This window comes from Marmota monax, unplaced genomic scaffold (genome assembly GCF_021218885.2).
Source record: "Marmota monax isolate L192 unplaced genomic scaffold, Marmota_monax_Labrador192_F-V1.1 WCK01_AAM20220418_F8-fsc00006, whole genome shotgun sequence".
In the NCBI taxonomy this organism is placed as follows: domain Eukaryota; kingdom Metazoa; phylum Chordata; class Mammalia; order Rodentia; family Sciuridae; genus Marmota; species Marmota monax.
Window position 1 is genome coordinate 18,230,969 of NW_026693712.1, and position 23,024 is coordinate 18,253,992.

The 23,024-nt window shown below is 41.5% G+C and overlaps 2 protein-coding genes across 2 annotated transcripts; one reads left to right on the top strand and one right to left on the bottom strand.

The window, feature by feature from the left end:
• Positions 1 to 82: 82 nt before the first annotated feature.
• On the bottom strand, positions 83 to 7,808 carry Hars2 (histidyl-tRNA synthetase 2, mitochondrial). The gene is made up of 13 exons (XM_046460201.2): positions 7,530 to 7,808; positions 6,250 to 6,324; positions 5,199 to 5,318; positions 4,985 to 5,080; positions 3,685 to 3,810; positions 3,485 to 3,592; positions 3,210 to 3,308; positions 2,669 to 2,762; positions 2,218 to 2,345; positions 1,900 to 2,142; positions 1,624 to 1,740; positions 1,285 to 1,431; positions 83 to 870 (listed from the first exon to the last, which is right to left on the bottom strand). The coding sequence occupies exons 1-13, from the start codon at positions 7,635 to 7,637 to the stop codon at positions 811 to 813; spliced, it is 1,521 nt and encodes a 506-aa protein (XP_046316157.1). The 5' UTR covers positions 7,638 to 7,808; the 3' UTR covers positions 83 to 810.
• Positions 7,809 to 7,853: 45 nt separating this feature from the next.
• Positions 7,854 to 22,952, top strand: Hars1 (histidyl-tRNA synthetase 1). Its single transcript, XM_046460199.2, has 13 exons — positions 7,854 to 8,023; positions 8,303 to 8,392; positions 13,121 to 13,240; positions 16,235 to 16,330; positions 16,981 to 17,106; positions 18,566 to 18,673; positions 18,830 to 18,928; positions 19,154 to 19,247; positions 19,422 to 19,549; positions 19,642 to 19,884; positions 21,604 to 21,720; positions 22,059 to 22,205; positions 22,537 to 22,952. The coding sequence occupies exons 1-13, from the start codon at positions 7,934 to 7,936 to the stop codon at positions 22,606 to 22,608; spliced, it is 1,530 nt and encodes a 509-aa protein (XP_046316155.1). The 5' UTR covers positions 7,854 to 7,933; the 3' UTR covers positions 22,609 to 22,952.
• Positions 22,953 to 23,024: the final 72 nt, after the last annotated feature.

The window sequence follows — 23,024 nt, forward strand, 5'->3', positions numbered from 1 at the left end:
CTCACAGAATTCTCTAGTGTACACTCAATCATTTTCTATGGCCTATGCAAATGAACCCCATGATAGCAAATTACCCAAACTATTACACTTAATATTTTATTTAATATTTTATCCAACCAATTCTAGAAGAGCCTCCATGGCAGTGTAGAATAGTCACAGCAATGATTCTGGCATAGAAAATGGTCTCCAAAATCTCAAAAGATCAGATCTCCATCTATTCAATTCACCTATTAAGTTCAATATTCAAGGTTATTAAACAGACAGCCCCATCCTGCTACTGTTACCAGTGGATAGGCTAGAAATAATACCATGCTCTTGAGATACCATCTATGTCCTCAGATGTAGCAGAAAATAGCCATTGTCCATCCGTGCTGTCTTCCCAAAACTCTCTGGACAGGCCAAGGACTTGTGGACAAATTCCCCAGAATCTGGTTCCAACACTACAATGAAAAGCTAAGTATCTGGCATCTGATCTCAATGGTTCAGAATCCTCAGCCTGAGGCAACTCTTCCAGAGCCCTGATCACAGCAACCATTTTAGCACCTCTTCATAGCATTCAGAGGCATTTCAAATTTGCCTCTACAGCAAAAGTATGTCTCTTTCACATACCAGCCATCTGCACCAGGCAGAGTAGCTGCTTACACTAGCCCAAGAGTCCTTAGGGCCTTCTATAGTTCCGTATTCAGAAAGGACAGAGGAGGCAGAAGGCACTTGTCACCCATCCTGGCCAGCTGTTGTGAAGTCTATCAGGAATTCAGTCCTGGATGAAAATTTTTCTACAAAGAGCAGCAGATGGCAACCAGGCAAGGATCAAGACTCAGACAGTCTCTTCTGAATTTCAGCCACAAGATTTTCCCGTTTAATGGCAACCTAAAACATAAGAGAACCCTCATGTGACAAACTAGAAAGGGTACTATCTTCTTAGCCATTGTTTTTCCAGATTTATTTTACTCTGTATCAGTTCCAACTATTTATGCAACCAGTAGGGAGTAGTAAAGGCTCCAAGTTTACCGAGAAAATGTATGCCCTCAAGACGAAAAGGATTAAAACATCTGATCTATTTTGTTGATTAGTCTCAAAACACCAATTCAAATTTCATTTGTCCTTCTTCTGCCCACACAGCCAATATTCACTGGTTACAACTGTTGTTTGGGGTAGGTCTTCATTCAACCCTAATACTACTACCCCTGAATTTATTTTCTCAGCCAGAAAACACATATTTCTTAAGAATCTAGAAAAGATACAAACACTTGATCCCTTCTATTTCTGCCTGCTCCCACTCACCTCCTCTCTGCTGGCCACCGAACGGAGTTTGATGACCCCTTCCTTCTGTTCTTGCTCACCAATAATGACCACCAATGGAATGCCTGTGTTCTCACAATAGTGCAGTTGGGTTAATAGTTTAGGGTTGTTCTTGTATAGCATCTCTGCCTGAAAGGAGTCAAGACACAGTAGGGGACCTTACTACTATCACCATAGCACATAAACTCCAAAAACATACATTTCCAAGGAAGCCAGAAATAAGTGGCTGGCCCTCTAGTGGTATACTAAAAAAGGTAGAAATAAGCCTTGCTCCTGAGTTCCATATATGCCTAAATGGCACAGATAGCAGCCCCACTATACCTTGATCCCAGCATCCCAAAGCTCTGCAATTAGTTTCAACCGTTCCCGGAGAAAGTTCTTCTGGGGTGTGGCCACAAATACTTGGGTCTCTGTGGTCCGTACCTTCTTGAAAGAATTCTGATAAGAAACAGAAGAAAGTAAAATTAATAAAAACATCCTCTGCACCAGCAATTCCAAAAACCAAGATAAATAAATTATCAGAAAAGCAGTCCAATTGTACTGCCAGAAATAGATTTTTAGATCTCTAGCCCTACCTCAGCCCTACCTAGGACCTACCTTCATCCTTTGCTCCACAATGTAGAAAATTCGCTCTATTCCAATGCTTAGGCCCACACATGGCACTTTGTGGCCCTTGGGGTCAAACGTGGCCACCAGCTCATCATAACGCCCACCAGCTGCCACACTGCCCACATTCAGGGGCTCCTCCCCAGCCTGAGCTGGGGTTTGTAGCAGTACTGCTTCATAGATCACTCCTGTATAGTAGTCCACACCCCGAGCCAGGCTTAGGTCAAAGCATATCTGTGGGGACAAGGCTATAGTCAATCCCAGACCAGGCTCTCACGACACAAGAGGTCCACTCCCAACTCAGCTTACCTTCTCAGCAATTCCAAATAAAGTCAGGTATTCAAAAAGCAACTTCAGGTCCCCTAGGCCCTCCAGGGCCTGCTTATTCTGGGATAGTCTGGGATCCTGAAACAATTGCTCTATCAGAGATACTCCACCTGGGAAGAAATGTAGGGAGCAATAAGGTGTATGCTATTTACCCGGATGTGCTTCATCCAAATTTATCTAATCTTGTTTTTTAAATGAAGGAGAAGGAGAAAGAGAAGATCCTGGTCTCGTATCATGAGGTCCTCCTCCCCTGCCTTTACCTCTGCCATTTGAAGATACAACATACTTATGTTAAGTAAAAGGAAAACTAAATTCAGACCAGGCTCTGAAGCTTAATAAATACATCTATAGAAAGTAGCTGATTTGGAGGTGGAAACTGAAAATGTCAGCAGCAGCCTGGTTCTATCACAGCTCTTAAAACCCTGGTTCTTACCATGACATTGGATATACTCCCCAATTCGATCAGCCACCTCAGGAGCCAAGCCTTTCTTTGCCACCATCTCATGTCTCACATCTCTCCAAGACATCTGCATAAATATCCAAATGTTAGCTCAGTTCCAAATCCTTTGTCTAACTGGAAAAGGGTATCTGTCATTTAATATGTATGTCATAAATAGTTAAGTATATTAGTATACTCAGAGGCAGTTTTTTAAAAAATATTTTTAGATGTTGATGAACCTTTATTTTATTCATTTATTTATATGCAGTGCCAAGAGTCAAACCCAGTGCCTCACACATGCTAGGCAAGCACTCTAACACTGAGCCACAATCCAAGCCCTCAGAGGCAGTCTAAGATACTCAGCCACTATCCTCACCATACAGTACAACTCAGATCTTGCTTCAGAATATCTCCTTAACTTCCTCCTTCAAGAACTCACTTCCAGACACTGTTCCTTATTTTCTTCAAATGGTATGAATTTGAGGACATGGCAGAAATCCAAATAGGGTCTACTGAAGCATGGTTTCTTCATTACCTTGTCTAGTTTGTCCATTGAGGCACAGATGGCACGGAACTTGCTTTCAGGAACACCACAAACAGCAAACATCCCGTCCACTATCCGCCGGTCATTGACCTGTAAACTCAATGCGAGTAACCCAAGTGCCTTGTCAAGACCCTTTCCCTTAAAACCTCCTGACTCATAACAGGAATAAGAAAAAAAAAAAAAAAATCTTACCAAAAGAGTACATGTATATTCACATTATCAGGCCAAATCCAGACATCTCCCCCAGTCCTCAGCCTTGGCCTCACCTTAATGAGAAAGTCCCCTAGCTGTAACCCACTTAGGACTTCACACATGATCTTCAAACATTCTGCATCAGGGATCATAGGGTCAAAGTGACCAGCAATGTCAAAATCCTAAAGAAAAAAAAAAAAAGGAAAAAACTTCCACTAATCAGTCAATTCCCTGTTTAACTATCAAGCTGTGCTATCCCCATCAGGTCACTTACACACTGGCAGAACTCCCTGTAGCGGCCTTGGACTATTGTTGGGCTCTCTCGCCGCCACACCTTTCCAACTTGGTAGCGTTTCATCTTCTTCAATTTATTCATGGCCAGATAACGAGCAAAGGGGACCTCATATAGATAGATTAAGGAAGAAAGATATTGCATTCAAAGTTTGGGCCCATTAGAGAGGATTGGTCCTCTATCAATTGGATCTTATCCACTAGGATTGAGAACAAGGACTTTCTATGTCTTATTTCCCACTATCCCTAAGGGGTAGCAGTGCTTGGCATTCAAAATATATTGAAGAGTGTCAAGTGAAGGAATCTCACCTAGCAAAACTGAAAGTTGAACAGAAAGAAGAAGCAGAGAAATTCAGGTCTGGGCCATTTCCTCCCAAACCCTACTATTTCAAAATAGTCAAGCTTCAGAACCTGGATTTTCCTACATGCCAGGTTTCTGTTCTCGAGACTAAAAGGCTCAGGGGTCACTCTAGTTAAACTGGGATAACTGGGCTACAAGAAATAACCACACAAGAGACACAAATACCTTTTTCTTTGGGGTTGCTATGACGGCTCCTCTGACCTTAAGGGTGCGCAGAAAGAGAGAGAGAGAGAGCACGGGCTGACCCCTTTTATTGAGGAGAAGCTATTCAAATGAGGCAAGGGGTCAGGTTTCAGGGGGCTGAGTCTATCTTCATGATGTCCACTGTCAGCAGGTTGACTGACACCTGGGTAGGCCACACCCAAGGGCACAGTAAGAGGAGGGGACACACACAAGGCACTTCCATGGAAGATTCTATCCTAAACAGGGCAAGGGGTTATATTACAAAGGAACAGGTGAGCATAGCTTCACCCATGGGGCTGTAGCAAGACACACCCATTTCTGTGACTGAGCGCCTCAGCACCCAGCTGGGGAGAGTAACTCAGTCACCGGTAAGGTTGGCCTCCCACACCTACAATTTCAAATCCTTATTTCTAAAAGTGTAGGCCAAGGACCACATGCATTTTAATTACCCAGGATGCCTGTTTAAAATGCAAATTGTTGAATTCCACTGAAGTTACAGAAATAAGAATCTCTGGAATTGATGTTTCAGCAAGCTTCCCCAAGGAATTCTAATACACAACAAAATTAAATGACAGGGCTCCAGCCCAGGCTCTGCTGGAACAAGTGCCTTCTGGGAGAAACCAGAAGTAAAGGCTACTGCCAATAAAACTATAGTGTCCCAGAATCACTCTCTTCCCTTTTGTCAGAGAAAGCTCTCTGGATCTGGACAGAGGTCAGACTGCAGCACTCAGAAGGATACAGTAAGGTCATAGCGAAGGGACAGCAGTTCTCCACCTTGATCCTTCAGATCATACATGAGCCCAGAGTGCTCTTCATATTTCTCAGTTAGCATTTCCTACAGGGGCCAAATAGAGCCACAGTTCAAAGGATGACTAGAGAACACAGATGAGAAACCCTTTGGGACTCTGAAGGTAGGTAAAGAAAAGGGGTTCTAGGCCCTCTTCTATTCTTACCGTTAGCTCAAATGCTGGGGTATCCAAACCCTTTGCTCCATGACGTTTAAAACAGCTGACAACCATATCAAGAATTTTCTCCCTCACAACCATCTGTTGAGGACTAAGATCCCTGGTGCCCTGGAAGCCAAAAGCAGCCAAAATACAAGCAAAACAAAACAAAAATTTTAAATGACCTTTTAAGAGAAAGAGTTAAACTATACCTATAATCTAAGGTTTAGAGCTAACATTTTTTTCTGACTCTGATACCCACCCAATATCTCAAATATAGTAAAGGTTTTTTTAAAAAATATTTTTTTAGTTGTAGTTGGACCCAATACCTTTATTTTGTTTATTTTTATGTGGTGCTGAAGATCAAACCAAGCACCTGGCACAAGCTAGGCGAGCGTTCTACCACTGAGCCACAACCCGAGCCCAGTAAAGGGTTTTTGTAAAAACAAAACTTTGTGGTGCTGAGGATCAAACTCAGGACCTCTTGGATTTTTTAGATTGGTGATTGAACCCAGGGGAACTTTACCACTGAGCTACATCCTCAATTCTTTATATTTTTATTTTGAGACAGGGTCTCACTAAATTGCTTAGGACCTCACCAAGTCTTTAAGGCTAGCCTCAAAGTGTGATCCTCCTACCTCAGCCTCTTGAGTCAGTGGGATTACAGGCATGCACCACCATGGCCAGCTGTATGAATGTGTTGTAAAGGTTTTGTATGAATGTGTTGTTTTCTTTTAATTTAGCTTAAAAGGCTAGGTGTGGTGGCACATGCCTGTATTCCCAGCAACTCAGGAGGGCAAGCAGGAGGTTCACAAATTTAAGGCCAGTCCTAAGGCCTTAGCAAGGCCCTAAACAACTTAGTGAGACCCTATTTCAGAATGAAAAAAAAAAAGACTGGGGATGTGGGTCAGTAGTTAAGTGTCCCTGGGTTCAATCCTTGGTCCAAAGGGAGGAAAAAAACTTAGCTTAAAAGGATTCTAAAAGGGGTCAGAGAAATAAGTGATGCAGAGGTCAGTCCTTGAAAGCATGCTAATGGGACAGGATGAGCAAAGGGTATTACCTTCGGGATCTTAATGATAAAATTTGGTTTCTCTTGATGTGGTTTAGGTTGGGATGTTAACAATGCCTCTGCAACCTGGAAGAAAAAGGAATATAAGATGTGGCTCCATTGCACACTGGTCAGACCTGTGACGTCACTGATCCTGTGGACCACCAACCTACAAAAACCCTTGACCCTAAGCAACAGGAAGCCTGAGTGCTATCCTGATCTCAGCCGCCCTCCTCAAGAACCTATGCTGTATCTACAAATATACATGTAATATATGAGGTCAGGTCTTCACCACACAAGCTTCTTCACTGTATCTTAGTTTTTAAGTGTCTGAAAAAGTTTAAATAACTGAGAACAATGAAGGCACAGAACACCACTACACCAACAAACATGTAGAAGCAGGAATTAATTATGACTTCTTCCAGTCTTCAGTTCCTACTCAAACAGCAAAAATAGGAATCCTAATAAGATAATTTTGTTTTATCAGGCTTGGAGATAAGGAAAATGTAAGCTGAAACAGAAGTAGCCCAAGAACCCAGAACAAGCGTGAGGTGAAAAGGAAAGCATTTCTTGACCAAACTTAAAAACTCAGGCTAGTAACATGCTGTGACTGAAAATTAATTTTTAAAAGGAGTTCTGTTGTTCGTGACAGTACATTGCATCTGCTAAGAGGACATTAAGGAACTTTCCAAAGCACAGCAAAACAGAACTTTGTCTTTATTAACAGCATGTCATATGCCCTTCCAGAAATAAAGAGTTGGGTAGTTCCATGTTTTAGTGATTCTATCCCCCAAAGAGAAGTACAAGTTCAAAGCCAGAATCCCTCATCTGTAATACCAAACTCCAAAAATTTCTGAAAATTGAAGATGTCCTTCTGAGATTCATTTTAAAGTAAACTCTAATGTGAACTCAATGTGTTTATGGTCTCTGGCCATCCCATTTAGTGGGAATATCCACAATATTTTGCTTAAGAATATAATGTGTTCGACTCCAAAATTTTCAGTTAATAGAATACAGACCTGTATTAAAATAATGCCCTTGCTGCATGACTTCAGACATGGCATTAAACCTTGCAGCCTCCGTTTCCTCAACTGTAAAATGAAAATAAAAACCCCAACCTCCCAAGATTGCTCCAAATGTTAAATGACAAAGCACCCAAAATGCTTAGTTCTGTGCAAATACATAATGAGCACTCCATTTAAAAAGCCGTGATAATATAGTACAGGTCGCGAGTCATGTTTCCAGACCTGAAGACCCAACCCTGAAAGACAAGCTATCTCAGTCCGGCTCACCTGGCTATGACAACCTACTGCAGAGATGCACGCAGCGCGGGGCGGTCGCAGGAGCTGGCTGAGCAGCGTAGCCCAGGTCCTCCTGGGTAGGAGTCCGAGCTGGGGCATCGTGCGGCAGAGCACCGGCCTTCCGGGACAGGAGCCAAAGGCCTGGGAACCAGTGGGGCGGGACCCCCGTAGTGCGCGGGAGAAACGGAGATCACCAGGAAGGACCAAGTACCGAATTAGTCCAGGTTGACTGAGATCCTGTCCTCCCAGGCTCTCTAACCCGGAAGTGGATTTTGCACTCTGCGGAGGCTCTCTAGGCAGGCGGGCCAGCGACTCGATAGCCGGAAGTCGTCAGGGTTGCAGTCGAGTCCACCCAGGCTGGTCTAGACGTCAGTCGGCTCTGCTTGGCAGACGGAATGGCAGAGCGAGCTAAGCTGGAAGAGCTAGTGCGACTTCAGGGAGAGCGCGTGCGGGGTCTCAAGCAGCAGAAGGCCAGCACCGAGCAGGTGAGACCCAGGCGGCAGGGGAATGGCCAAGCAAAGCCAGGGAGGGCATAAAACGGGGGTGGTCTACACGGAGGTCAGGTATGTGAAGGAAGGGGACTGGATTGCTAAGGAGAAGGATGGGCTGGGTGGAGAGGTAGCCAGGAGGGGTCCCCAGAGAAGTAAGGCTAGTCTAAGCAGAGAGATCTGTCCCAGTTCCTGATGAGGGAGGAATATCGAATGAATGGCGGGGGAGGAGGGGAGTGACAGATGAATAGCTCAGAGGCCTTTTTCTCTCCACAGATCGAAGAGGAGGTGGCAAAACTACTGAAACTGAAGGCACAGCTGGGCCCTGATGAAAGCAAACAGAAGTTTGTGCTCAAAACCCCCAAGGTAATATGATTCCTATGGGGCCTCTGAGAATCCTAATTCCATTCACAAGGGCTCTAGAATGTTTGGTTCCCTAAACCAGGTCATTGAGGAGGCTCTGAAATATTGCAGAGGAAACAATAATTGCTCTGGGCACTGGGCTGGATTGAACTCTATCTGACTCATTATGGGAAGGCAAAATGATGACAGAAACTAGTTAGGTGGATGCTCAGGGGAGTCAGCCTGTTGCTGCTACTCCTTTAATTCAGTAACTCATTGAATACTATGTTCTTAACATTGTACAAATCACTTAATACAACATGGTAGTATTAAAAGGAGTTCTGTTGTTCATGACAGTACATTGCAGCTGCTAAGAGGACATTAGGGAACTTTCCAAAGTCCGTCAAAACAGAACATTGACTTTATTAACGGCATGTCATATGCTCTTCCAGAAATAAAGGGTTTGGTAGTTCCATGTTTTAGTGATTCCTATAGTCCACTGAAAGACAGATTTAGGACAAATTATCCCACACATGCATATGTGATGGGTAATATAAAGAAATTAACAATAATGTCTGAAAAACATAAAAGAGAGTTGGAGGATCTAAGAAAGACTCATTGAGGCTTCAATGGATGAGAGACAGCCAAGAGAAGAGTGTAAGGAAATAGGTCCAGCAGAGTATGGAAACCCTGAGGCAGGAAAGAACTTTTTTTTAGTAGTTTCCAGGAACTAGAAACAGACCTATGTGACTAGAACCAGAGAGGTAGAGTGGAATGAAGTTGAAGATTCCTAGCTCATCCTTGAGGATTTCAATTCAAATGCGATTTTCTTTAAGTTCTGCAAACAGAACTATTTACTCCTTCCTCTCAGTTCTTTTGCCACTTCATACAAATCTCTATTATTTCACTGACTTTTAATAGTTACTCATGTGGTTTACTTACCCTGAGAGGCTTAGACTAGATGCCTAGAAATAAGTAGGTATTCAGTGAAAGTAACTGAAATTGAATTTCAAGGAAGAAGGGAAATGGTTTGTTTTCTTTGAGTTAAGGTTAAATTCTTTGGGCTCCTAAATTCATTGAGCTTTTCCTTTCTATATTCTCTCTTTTTCAGAGATTAAAGAGAGTATAAAATCTTGAAGCATAATGATTAATAATTATTCAAACTACTGAATGAGGTGTAAAATTTCTGGGGAATTTATGATAGCTCAGTCCAGCCTTATCTAAACTCAGCAATCAGTCCTGACATCACTAAAAGCAGGACAACTAGACATATGTTCCTGCTGATATGATGCAATAAGAAATACATAGCACTCACTATGAAATATTCTTGCCAAGGGAAGTTGAACTTAAATCCAATCAGGTCTTTGGACTATTAATTTAAACAAAATACCCAAGATGAAGGAATATGTTAAATGACACATGGAGGATATTGTTAACCAAATTTAAAATGTGAAAAAAAATTAAGTCAAATGACCCAATTTCCTCAATAAGTAAATTATATGAAAAGGAAAAAAAAAAAAAAAAGAAAGCTGGGATGTAGCTCAGTGGCAGAGCAAGTACTTAGCATGCACAAAACCCTGGGTTCAATCCCCAGCCCCACAGAAAAAGAAGAAAGGAAACTGAGAAATTGTCATAGATTAAACAAACATATCAACCAGGTACAGTATATAGACTTTGTTTAGAAGCTGATACAACTAGATTTAGTATTAAATACTATTAAAGGGTTGCTGTGTAGTTTTGTGATTAAAATAAAGGTAGTGTTTTGAGTTTTCTTAAAATCATTACATGTTAGAGAATCATACTGAAATATATATGGATGAAAATGATAGAATATCTAGAATTTGAAAATACTTCAGGAAAAAGATGTCCGGGTTTAAATGAAATAAGAACAGGTGTTACTGGTTGTTGAAGTTAGGTAATGGCTACATAGTGATCTATAATATTATTCTCTAAATGTTGTCTTTGAAATTTCCCATAATATAATGTTAAAAGAAAATGAGGATTGGCGCATGCCTGTAATCCCAGCAGCTAAGGAGGCCGAGGTAGGAGGATATCGAGTTCAAAGCCAAGCTTGGGCAATGGTGAGGTGCTTAGCAACTCAGTGAGACCCTGTTTCTAAATAAAATACAAAATAGGGCTGGAGGTGTGGCTCAGTGGTCAAGCGCCCCTGAGGTCAATCCCTGGTACCAAAAAAAAAAAAAAAAAATGAGGTTATGCTAAAGAGTAAATATCTACTTCACTTTGTTGAAACACATTTCTAAATGTGTAATTCATATTTTTACCAAAGATAACTCAGTAATGTAGGGGTAAGGCCCTTTCAAGGCAACTTCATGGTCAAAACCATTTTTATGATAATAAAACGTTATTTGCTTTTTCCACTGTTAACATTTGCACTGAAGGTGCAAAAGCACTGGTATGAGTAGAACGTCTACCTTACCACAAATCGAGACAGTGGCACTAAACTATACTAGTAGCCAGTACAGTCATCTCTTGGTAACTTCAGGGGATTCATTCCATTTGTCTCCTACAAATATCCACAGGTAGTCAAGTATTTCATATAAAATGATTAGTATTTGCATACAAACCATGCACATCCTGTATACTTTAAATCATTTCTAAATTACTTATAGTGCTTAATATAATGTAAAAGCTATATAAATAGTTATTATATTGTTCAGGGAGAATGACTAAGGAAAAAACTGTGTGTGTGTTCAGTACAGATGCAATTTTTCGCCAAAATATTTTTTAATCCAGTTTCTTAAATCTATAGATATGGATTTATGGTCCTTTGGATACAGAGGACCAAATATATGTTCTTTCCTCAGTGTACTCACAGTTAAAAAAAATAAAATTCAGTGTCTGGGGCTGTAGCTCAGTGGCAGAGCGCTTGCCTGGCATGCATGAAGCACTGGGTTCGAGATCCTTAGCACGACATAAAAGTAAACAAATAAAATAAAGACATTTTGTCTATCTACAACTACCAAAAAAATAATAAAAATAGAAGCAAAATTCAGTTTCTCTCAAGAATGTTCTTTATAAAACAGTAAAAGTTTTTAATTTTATTTGATCTCAACCCTTGAATATGCTACTTGTACTTCATTCTGAAATGGGGAAAACACTTGAGCCATTGTTCAAGTTTTGAGCTTGGCTAGTTACGTTTTTCATAGAACATCTTTTTAATTTGAAAGAACAACTGAACGATAAATTATGGCTTTTCAGACTTGGATATTTAGCAGACATTTTTCAAAAAAATGAGCCTTGTCATTTTAAGGAAGACATGGCAGTGATTTATTGTCAGTGATAAAATTCAGGCATTCAAGTAGAAGTTAGAATTTTGGAATATTTTTATTTTCCACCATGAACTTGACAGCTTTCCAATGCTTTAAAGACTTTCTTGATGAGATCTGTGGTGATAATTGACAAGTATAATTTTCTGATATTGCATAATGAAATGTGTCAACATTTGAAAGATCTGTATAACTGTTATCAATGTATTTTGCAAATGACCCATGTATGTATAAAATCATGCATGGGTAGAAGATCTATTTAAAGTACAAGATACAGTAATGGGTTTGTTTTTTACTGTGGTAAAATATACATAATGAAATTTACTATTTTAACAATCTTTAAATGTACAGCTCAGTAGCATGAAGTACATTCACATTGTTTTATAACCATCACCACTATCCATTCTAGAACTTTTTCATCATCCCAAGTAGAAACTATACCCACTTAACAAAAACTCCCACACCACCTGCCCCTTCTGCCATCTGGTGACCACTATCTTATTTTCTGTCTCTGTCAATTTTACTATTCCAGTTACCTTATATAACTGTTAGGCTAATGCATTCTAATGTACCTGTATGAAAAATTCACTGATGTAACTTTCAGATTCCACATTACATGCAATCTTTAAGAAACAACTGCTTGTTGGATCTTGGGATAGTATTAAAGAATATCCACAGTTAGCTGAAAAGTTTGCTAAAATACTCCTTCTTTTATAAATATATATCTATTTAAGTTTAAATTATCTTCGTATACTTTAACCAAAACAACATGTTGAATATTGAATACAGAATTGAATACAAAAAGCACAGCTGCCTTCTTTTAAGCCATACATTAAAGAATTGCAAAGATTACTCAGTGCCACTGTTCTTACTAAATATTTTTGTTTAGGAAAAGAGGTCCTTTGACGAGAGTTCTCCTGCTACAAACCTGGCTTCGGGTGATGACTTAACTTCTCAACATCCTATAATTTATCTACAAAATTTATCTCCCTAGCCTGTGTCTTAGGACTACTAACAGAAAAAATTAAAGAACAAACAATAGTATTAATTAGAATTTAGAAGAAAATTATGTTGAGAAAGAAAGGCTGCTTGTAAACTTTAAAATTCAACTCTGAACCGCTTTGAGTTAGTTATGTGCCTGTTATCAGGTAGGTATTTTCTGTTAGACAAGGAAATTCTGTTATTCCCAAAATTTTTAAAAACCTGCTTGGAGAAAAATGGTCCAAGAATTCTAGAAAATAGAACCAAACTAAAATGGAAATGGAATTTAAAAGGCCAATAGCAAATGAGTATAGAAATTAATAGGGAATTTGTATTCATTTTACTATTCAGTGGCCTATAGGAAAATCTGAGTTTAGGAAAGGATTTGTTTTCCTCATTGTCGAGATCATTCTTTTATATTTCCAGAACTTACTCTTCTTTGTTTTAAATCTTATTCCTGATTCTTTGGTGGATTTTGACTCAGGGCACAAGAGACTACAGTCCCCGGCAGATGGCAGTTCGGGAGAAGGTTTTTGATGTAATCATCCGCTGCTTCAAACGCCATGGTGCAGAAGTAATCGATACACCTGTGTTTGAACTAAAGGTAAGAGAAGTGTGAAGAGAAACATATGCTTTTCATAATAGAAGTCATTCTCGCTCCTATTTACACTGAATTCCATAGCATCTGTACTTGGGATGTTTTCTAGATACATGGACGCCCCTATGTATATGAAGTATAAATATGCAACCAGTATCCCATTGATGGACCCTACAGTTGTTTATAGTTCTTTGCTATTAAAAACCAGCTTGCCCCAGCAACTTGGGAGGCTGAGGCAAGAGGATTACAAGTTCAAAATCAGCCTCAGCAACTTAGTGAGGCCCTGTTCAACTTAGCAAGACCCTGTCTCAAAATAAAAAATGAAAAGGACTGGGCATGCTCAGTGGTAAAGCACTCCTGGGCCCAATCCCTGGTCAAAAAAAAAAAAACCCACACAGATTATATCAATATCTGCTTGATGCCCATTACACTCAAAATACAATTCTGGCTCTTTACTTGAGCTTAGGAGGCCCTAGATCACCTGGCCACTGCCTTTTCCGCTTTATCTCATGCTATTTTCCCCCTTGGCCATTATATTATTCTGGTCTTCCTTCTAATCCTGGAACATATTAAATATGTTTTTACCTCAGGATGTTTATTCTTGCTCTTCCCTTTTCCCAAACTCTTTTTTTCCCCAGCTCTTTGCATGACTTTAGTTTCAGAGTAAATTATATTAGAGATTGCAGGCTTTAGTTTTAGATCTCAGCTTAGATACCATTCCTCAAATAATCCTCTCCAAATTGTCTACAGTAACCCCTCTCTATCACATCAACCTATTTTATGTCTTTTAGAGTAATTGTGACTATCTGAAATTATCTGTTAATTTCTTTCCTTGCATAATATAGTACCTGTTTCTTCTCACTGCCTTTGTCTTGTTCACTGATATATACTCAGTGCTTAGAGCAATGTCTATTCATGGGCATTTATCTACAGGGCAAATTCATATAAATGGAATTGCTGGGTCAAAAGATTGAACCCACTGGGCACACACCTGTAATCCCAGCAGCTCCAGAGACTGAAACAGGCGGATCGCAAGTTCAGAGTCAGCCTCAGCCTTAGCGAGGTCCTAAACAACTCAGTGAGACTGTGTCTCTAAATAAAATACAAAAAAGGGCTGGGGATGTGACTCAGTGGTTGAATGTCCCTGGGTTCAATCCCCAGTACCAAAAAAGAAAAAGTTTGAACCCATTTATATTTTTACAAACTATTCATGTGCTAGGGCTGCCATAATAAAGTACCACAGACTGGGTAGCATAAACAACAGAAATTAATCTTTTCACAGTTTTGGAGACCAAAAGTTTGAGATAAGGTGTTGGCAAGGTTGGTTCATTCTGAGGGCTATGAAGGAAGAATCTATTCCAGACCTCTCTCCGTGGTTTATAGATGGCCATCTTCTTCCTTTTGTCTTCACATCAACTCTTTGGGTCCAAATTTCTTCTTCTCATAAGTTCACCAGATATATTGAATTAGGGCCTTAGCTTAATTATCTCTTTAAGGACCCTGTTCCCAAATACAATCACATTCTCAGGTTACTAGAGGTTAGGACTTCAACATGAATGGGGGTACTCATAGTTGAGCTAAAAACAACAATCAGCATGTGTTTCTTATTCAAGGCACTGGGAATTTTCAGGCTTTTTACATCTTCGGCAGTCTGATGACTGAAATATGTTGTCACTGTTGAACACATCACAGGTTAAGGACTGCTATAATACCTTTAAGAAATTCTGTTTTAGCTTTTGACATTGTTTAGCTCTCTCAGGCATTATAAAAACACTTGTTTGTTGGTCTAATAACCCCTCTTAGAAGCTTATCCTCAAGAAAAATATTCAAAAACAGAAAAGATATGTATCCAAATAGGCTTATTGAAATGTTACAGAATATTTCTAAAAATTAGAATAACCTGGTGTGCATAGTTCTCACACCTATAATCTCAGCTGCTTGGGAAACTAAGGCAGAAGGATTACAAATTTGAGGCCAGCCTGAGCAACTTAGCTTTTATTATGAGACTGCTGTTATATAATAAAAGTACATAAATAATTATTCAATGGTAGAGTACCCCTGGGTTCAAACTCCTCAACCACCAGCAAAAAAAAAAAAAAAAAAAAAAATAGAATAACCTAAATACCTAAAAAGATAACAATAGGGAGGAAGTAAATACAGAGCTTCTTCTCACTGGAATATTGTACATCTTTTTAAAAAAATATTTTAAGCCAGATACAGTGGCATTCATCTGTAATCTCAGAGACTAGGGAGGCAGAGGTAAGAGGATCACAAGTTGAGGCCAGCCTCACCAACTTAGTGGGGCCCTAAGCAATTTAGCAAAATCCTGTTTCAAAGAAAAAAGGTCTGGGGATGTAGCTCAGTGGTAAAGTGCCCCTGGGTTCAATTCCCATTACAAAAATAATTATAATTTCAGCCAAGCACAGTGGTGCATGCCTGTAATCCCAGTAACTCAGGAGACTGAGGCAGGAGAATCTCAAGTTAGAGGCCAGCCTCCACAATTTAGCAAGACCCTTCTCAAAATCTTAAAGAAGAGGGGACTGGGATGTAGTTCATGGTTCAGCACTTGCCTAGTATGATGAGGCCATGAGTTCAATCCCCAGTATCACAAAAGAATAATATTAATAATATTGCTTTAGCTCTATCACAGAATGGAAAAATAATAAGCAGAAAAAACAATGCAAAATTGGTGTTTCCTTTTGATTTTAACTACATCAAACACATAAACATTGGAATAAAGAGCAGAGGGAATATGGACATGTTGAAATTATTCATGTTAGCATAGTGGATTTTTGTTTTCAAAACTTTCTTTTAAATTATTGTGACCAGGGCTGGGGATGTGGCTCAAGCGGTAGCGCACTTGCCTGGCATGCGTACAGCCAGGGTTCGATCCTCAGCACCACATACAAACAAAGATATTGTGTCCACCGAAAACTGAAAAGTAAAAAATATTTTTAAAAACAATTAATTATTGTGACCATATTTCTTTGTTTTCTCCAGGAAACACTAACAGGAAAATATGGAGAAGACTCGAAGCTTATCTATGACCTGAAGGACCAGGGTGGGGAGCTGTTGTCCCTTCGTTATGATCTCACTGTATCTTTCTAAACTTGGGCTCTTTAGACTTTGGATGGATTAACTCTTACTAGGCTGTGGCTATTTCTAGCCTCAGGTATAGGGACAGGCAGACAGGTAAGATTAAATATGAAACCTCAGGCAATTAGGGGATTATTTCTCTAAACCAGAAATGGGATATTACTAAAGAGCACAGCCTTAGAAATCGTCTGAATCCCAAGTGAGACTTCAGCTTTATGTCAAGGCCCAGATCCCAGTTCTACAACAATCCCCTGGCTCCAGAATATTTCTCCCCTGCCATTTGTAGTAGATAGAGTTCTCTTTTGTTGACCAACAGCACAGTTCCTTTATCTCCAAGCTACACAGAGAATCTTCTGTTTAGAGATTTCCCCATGGCTCAGTGGCAGAGCGCTTGTGCCCAATCTGCTTAGCCCCCTGCTGTGTGAGCACAATGAGGGGAGACACTATCAAAGAGGAAGGAGTCCTCTTTTTGAGACTTCAGCTGCTCTTTACGGTATCACTATTGATTCTGTCTGATGTTCAAAAATGCTTTTAATCTTATGGGTGGTGGTTTTGCCTATACAGGGTGAGGTTAGACCCCAGCTTCTGTAGGTGATGATAACTTCCAAACTGTGATAAGAGGAACTTCCTCCTTAACTCTCTGTCATCAGGTTCCTTTTGCTCGGTATTTGGCAATGAATAAACTGACCAACATTAAACGTTATCACATAGCTAAGGTATACCGGCGGGATAATCCAGCCATGACCCGAGGCCGATATCGGGAATTCTACCAGTGTGTGAGTACTGGGAAACTATGGGGTAGGATGGGTAACTCCAGCTCTCCTTCAAGCCACTAGAATACTGAATACTGTGGTGTCTTAAACTGGTTGTCTCAATAATGTTTCTAGGTTTCCATGTTGTTTTCATATAGCTTTCACAATGGCCTTATGGGGAAGGGAAGAGAGATTTTCTCCATTTTACATACACGTAAACCTGAGCCAGGTGCGGTGGCGCATGCCTGTAATGACCCGGCAGTTGAGGAAGCTGAGACAGGAAGATCTCGAGTTCAAAGCCATCCTCAGCAATGGTGAGGTGCTAAGCAACTCAGTGATTCCCTGTCTCTAAATAAAATACAAAATAGGGAGCTGAGATTGTGACTCAGTGGCACAGCGCTTGCCTAGCATGTGTGAGGCACTGGGTTCAATTCTTAGCACCAAGTATCAAAAAATAAAATAAAGGTCCATTGACAACTAAAAATACGTTTATTTATTTAATCTTTATTTTATTTGCTTATTTATTTTTATTGGTGCTGGGGATTGAACCCAGGGCCTCACATATGTGAGGCAAGTGCTCTACCCCTGAGCTACAACCCCAGCCCCAAAACAATATATTTTAAAAAATACAAAATAGGACTGGGGATGTGGCTCAGTGGGTGAGTGCCCCTAGGTTCAACAATCCCTGATACTCCCCCCCACCAAAAAAAAAAAAAAGAAGTAAACTTGATATTCAGCAGATGATGAGATCAGGTCTAGTGCTTTTTATATTAAACCACTATGATAAGATTACATAAGTGGATGAGGAAATTCAATTTGAGATATCAAATCCTCTGAGCCGCCACACAGCCTTGTAGGTTCAAAACAGGGACTCCTTTATTCTCCGCACTCCCGCGAACTCCACTCCACGCACTGGGCCTTCTCCCACTCGGCCTTCTCCCCGACACACCACACACCAACTGGAAATCCCTCCTCCGGCACTTCCCCAACCAATGGGAACTCTCCGGAAATCCCCACCCGTGAGAACTCCAAAATAGCAGGCCCAGACTGACAGCAGGGGTCTAATATTACAATTGAATACACAGCTTAACATAACCATTATCATCTCAATGGCTTGCTGGCATCACCTCTCAACCACTCCATTCTGGCAAAAATGCCATGCGTCATTCCAACTCAGCTATGGCCCTCAGCAGCTTCTGATGAATAGAAAAAAATGGTTAATGACTAAGGCTGAATAATTGCCTTATAACAATAGGAGGAATTAGGGAAAACCTGATGAAGATATAGATAATGAAGGAAAATAGCCCAATACATAGAAAGGAAACCACAACTGGGATTTTCCTCTGAGCTAATGATTGCTTGTAGAAAGTGAATGAGAATGTCTGTGCTTGAGTGCAAATAGGCCTTCATAGAGAGCTGAGCTCCCAAGAGTCCCTAAGATGTTTCAAACTCTGAGGCCCTTTAACTACCCCTCTTCCTGCAGGATTTTGACATTGCTGGGCAATTTGACCCCATGATTCCTGATGCAGAGTGCCTGAAGATCATGTGTGAGATCCTGAGTTCACTTCAGATAGGCGACTTCCTGGTCAAGGTCAGAAAGGAACAGGGCTGGGAGGGCAAGGTAGGGCCTGGATTCTCACAGGAGAAAGTCCTTGTGCAAAGGAACCAATAGCCCCGGTGATCAAGGAATATTGAGGTCACATAAAAGAAAGATATTCCCTCTTTATCATGTCTTGGGTCCCCACAGGTTAATGATCGGCGCATCCTCGATGGAATGTTTGCCATCTGTGGTGTTCCTGATGACAAGTTCCGTACCATCTGCTCCTCAGTGGACAAACTGGACAAGGTAACAACCCAAGCGCCTGACTCTCTTCTTAGATCCCACTCTGCCTTGAGAAATGAAAAATAAAATTAGGGGAGGAAGTGCCTGCCTCTGTGCCCACCAAAGGAAGTTTAGCCCCAGGATCTAAGTTGAAAGGCAGCTTCTGCTCTAAGACTACCCCCACAGAGGATCCACCTTGCTGAGGTAGGGAAGCTGTCCAGGGTCAACAACTGGTATCTCTCTGTCCAGGTATCCTGGGAGGAAGTGAAGAATGAGATGGTAGGAGAGAAGGGCCTTGCACCTGAAGTAGCTGACCGCATTGGGGACTATGTCCAACAACATGGTGAGGAACAGAACCCAGCCTCCCCGTCAGCCTCCCACTGCTCTCAGTCCTAAGTGTGTGTAGAGAGTGAGTGTGTGTGCTAATATACACATGTGCTTGCAGTTCAGGCAAAAAGTTGAACCTACTGCCTTTTTCCTCTCCTGGACAATCTGGCTCATGAATCTTTCTCCCCAGGTAGGGTATCTCTGGTGGAGCAGCTGCTACAGGATCCTAAACTATCCCAGAGCAAGCAGGCCTTGGAAGGCCTAGGAGATCTGAAGCTGTTGTTTGAGTACCTGACCCTGTTTGGCATTGCTGACAAGGTAAGTCAACTTGGGGATGGAGGCCCTGGCTGACCTCTGGGGCTTCAGGTCCCTGATCCTAATCTGTACTGACCATATCCTTATCTCCACAGATCTCCTTTGACCTGAGCCTTGCTCGAGGACTGGACTACTATACTGGGGTGATCTATGAGGCAGTGTTGCTACAGACCCCAACCCAAGCAGGGGAAGAGCCTCTAGGTGTAGGCAGTATAGCTGCTGGAGGGCGCTATGATGGGCTGGTGGGCATGTTTGACCCCAAAGGGCGCAAGGTGCCATGCGTGGGGCTCAGCATTGGAGTGGAGCGGATCTTCTCCATCGTGGAGCAGAGACTAGAGGTAGGTCCTAGGGTGTGGGTACAAAATAGTCCAGGAAGGCAGTGGCATCCAAGCTACCTTTGATCTCCAAGTGAGCAAGAAATACAGAAAAGATGATTGTTGGCCTTCACAAATTCTAACCCAATTAAAGCCTCTTTTTATGGATTTGATCTGTCTCCACTAAATCCTGTGCTCTGAACCCCTACTTCCTCAGGGCTGTCAGGAACCTAGGCTGGTGAATCCAAAATTCAAGTCGTCCTCATAACAGAATACTTAATATTTTAATGTTATATGTCGGGACAGTGCTTGGTGATTTTCATGCATTAGCTAATTCTGGCAAATAGCCATCTATTTAGCATAGCTATTTTTTTTGCATGTTTTTATATATGAAATTGATAATTTGCTCAAAGTCATGAAACTTGTAAGTGGCAGAGTCAGAATTTAAATTCAGGTAGCCAAACTCAAGTCTTACTCCTAACCACTCTGTAACATTCTTTCTCGGTGGGCAGTATGTGTCTAAGACTTGAGATGGCTGCCTTGTCTCTCTAGCACCAAGACTAACACCAAGGAAGCCCCTCATGGCCTCAAGCCCTCCTTTTTTTTTTCTTTTTTTTTTTTTTTAACTGGGGGGGATACTAGGGATTGAACTCAGGGGCACTCGACCACTGAGCCACATCCCTAGCCCTATTTTGTATTTTATTAGAGACAGGGTCTCACTGAGTTGCTTAGCGCCTCACTAAATTGCTGAGGCTGCTTTGAACTCACAATCCTCCTGCCTCAGCCTCCCGAGCCGCTGGGATTACAGGTGTGCACCACTGCGCCCAGCTAAACTTTATTTTTCTTTTATGCGGTGCTGAGGATCAAACCCAGTGCCTCACATTTACTAGGCAAGCACTCTACCAGTGAGCCACAATATCAGCCCCAAGCCCTCCTTTCATGCTGCTGCTCTTAAATGGCTGGCTGCATTTTATCCTTAGGAATATTCTGGCAACCTTCCCAATGTTCCTGTGTCACTATGGTCATAGCAGGACCTCTTCTACAGGGTGGACATGATGCATGTTTCCCAGTTGAGGTCCAATGTAGGCATCTTACATTGTAAGAACTTTTTTTTTTTTTTTTTTTAGTTATTGATAGAACTTTATTTTTATTTATGTATATGTGGTGTGAGAATCGAACCCAGTGCCTCACACATGCTAGGCAAGTGCTTTACCACTGAGCTACCACCCCTAGCCCACATTGTAAGAACTTTGACAGTACTTTCCAGAAAAAGTCAAAGGGCAGCAGCAGCATTTGCCCTTGTCCCCCATACCTTGGGTTCTGTCCTAGAACTGAAGTATTAGAGACATAGTCTCCTGAATGGACAAGTAGTTAAGTAGGGACTTTAGAAGGCCAGGGCTGATTTGCTTGCCTGGGATGGCCTCATAGTAGTACTTCTGTGTGAATGTTCTTATGGACCTTTAACATATTAGACAGAAATGAGCTTGAAATAATGCAAATAAGATATATTTTCCCTTGCCCTAGATTATTTTTTCTGGCAAGGCATATGTATAAGTTTATTTCTTCTATCTTCTGAGAGCTACCCTAAGCTAAATTGCTACATGAGAACACCAATCCCTTCCCTGGTGAAACTCACTGACTTGGACCTAGTCTCTCAGAATGTTAAGTAGAGCCTACCCTGTCAGTGTTTGCTCCTTGACAGTGTTAGCCCTGCTGTCTGACGTTTATCTGCCCATTCACCAGGCTTTAGAGGAGAAGGTCCGGACCACAGAGACACAGGTGCTTGTGGCATCTGCACAGAAGAAACTGCTGGAGGAGAGACTGAAGCTTGTCTCAGAGCTGTGGGATGCTGGGATCAAGGTACAGGGTACAAGCCCCAGGATGGCAGCAAACTTGGAAATGCTAGGCACAAACTAAATAGAAGTTCATCTATAGGGTCTTTTGCAATTATTTCTTTTTTTTTTTTAATATTTTGTTGTTGTCAATGGACCTTTATTTTACTCAGTTATATGTGGTGCTGAGAATTGAACCCAGTGCCTCACACATGCTAAGCAAATGCTCTACCACTGAGCTACAACTCCAGCCTGCAATTATGTCTTGAGGTGGAACTAAGAGCAGGATGCCAGTTTGGGTTTCCACGAATTTGTCCCTGAAGATAGCAGAAGCCAGTCTTCATCATCTGCCCTGGTCCCTTGCAGGCTGAGCTGCTCTACAAGAAGAACCCAAAGTTACTGAATCAGTTGCAGTACTGTGAGGAAGCAGGCATCCCACTGGTGGCCATCATTGGGGAGCAGGAGCTCAAGGAAGGGGTTATCAAGCTCCGTTCAGTGGCTAGCAGAGAAGAGGTAAGGGGGAGGTCAGGAATGCCAAGGAAGGAGAATATAAGCCAAGTTGATGGGCTCATGCCTATTTGAGACCTGAGCAAAAGCCTGGCATTCATATAGTACAAATGCTTAAAGGAGTTAAATAAGGACTTAACATGTTACTATGGTCATAGCAGGATAAAGACACATATACCCTGTGTCTTTTTGTCTCCTGAAGAGACACGGACTACCTTAGGGTGTCTGAATGGGTTCTTGCTCCCAGTGAGCCAAATCTGATGACTAGAAGAAGTAGGCACTCAAGGAGCAATGGAGTGGAAGATGCTTATACTACCTTCTTCCCTGTCCTGCCCAGGTGGACGTCAGAAGAGAAGACCTTGTGGAAGAGATCAGGAGGAGAACAAGCCAACCCCTCTGCATCTGCTGAACTGAGTAAACTATGAAAGGAAAGTGGGACTGGCATTGTTTGAGACTAAAACAAAACTGCATATGTACTTCAACAGCTTTGCACATTCCTGTTGCAGCAGGAAGACCTCAAATGTGGTCAGAACAGAGACTTTTTATTATGATTATCTTACTGGTAATCAGCGACAAAAGTGGCCAAGTACTACACCACTTTTATAGAAGGCCCTGGGGATTAGACGAGTCTTTTTCCTGAGTTACCTGTGGGGGTTCTGAAATGGCCTCAACCACAGGGTCCCATACCAGATGGAGCAGATGTCTTCCTGCAACTAATCGCCAAAGGTCTAATAAAATGTCTCAACCACTGGAGCCTGTCCGTTTCATTAATGCCTAGCACTGCCTTCCCCATCACCCATTCAGATCAAGTCAGGAATGGAAATG

Bases quoted from the DNA above. Each gene is read 5' to 3' on its own strand.
- Hars2 (XM_046460201.2), bottom strand. From the start codon at position 7,637: ATGCCCCAGCTCGGACTCCTACCCAGGAGGACCTGGGCTACGCTGCTC. The intron at 5,319-6,249 runs GTAATACCCTTT...TTTGGCTTCCAG, and splicing joins TTATCATTAAGATCCCGAAG to GGCACCAGGGATCTTAGTCC. The intron at 1,432-1,623 runs GTATAGTGGGGC...GACTCCTTTCAG, and splicing joins TTTGGGATGCTGGGATCAAG to GCAGAGATGCTATACAAGAA.
- Hars1 (XM_046460199.2), top strand. From the start codon at position 7,934: ATGGCAGAGCGAGCTAAGCTGGAAGAGCTAGTGCGACTTCAGGGAGAG. The intron at 18,674-18,829 runs GTCAGAAAGGAA...GGGTCCCCACAG, and splicing joins TAGGCGACTTCCTGGTCAAG to GTTAATGATCGGCGCATCCT. The intron at 19,550-19,641 runs GTAAGTCAACTT...TTATCTCCACAG, and splicing joins TGTTTGGCATTGCTGACAAG to ATCTCCTTTGACCTGAGCCT.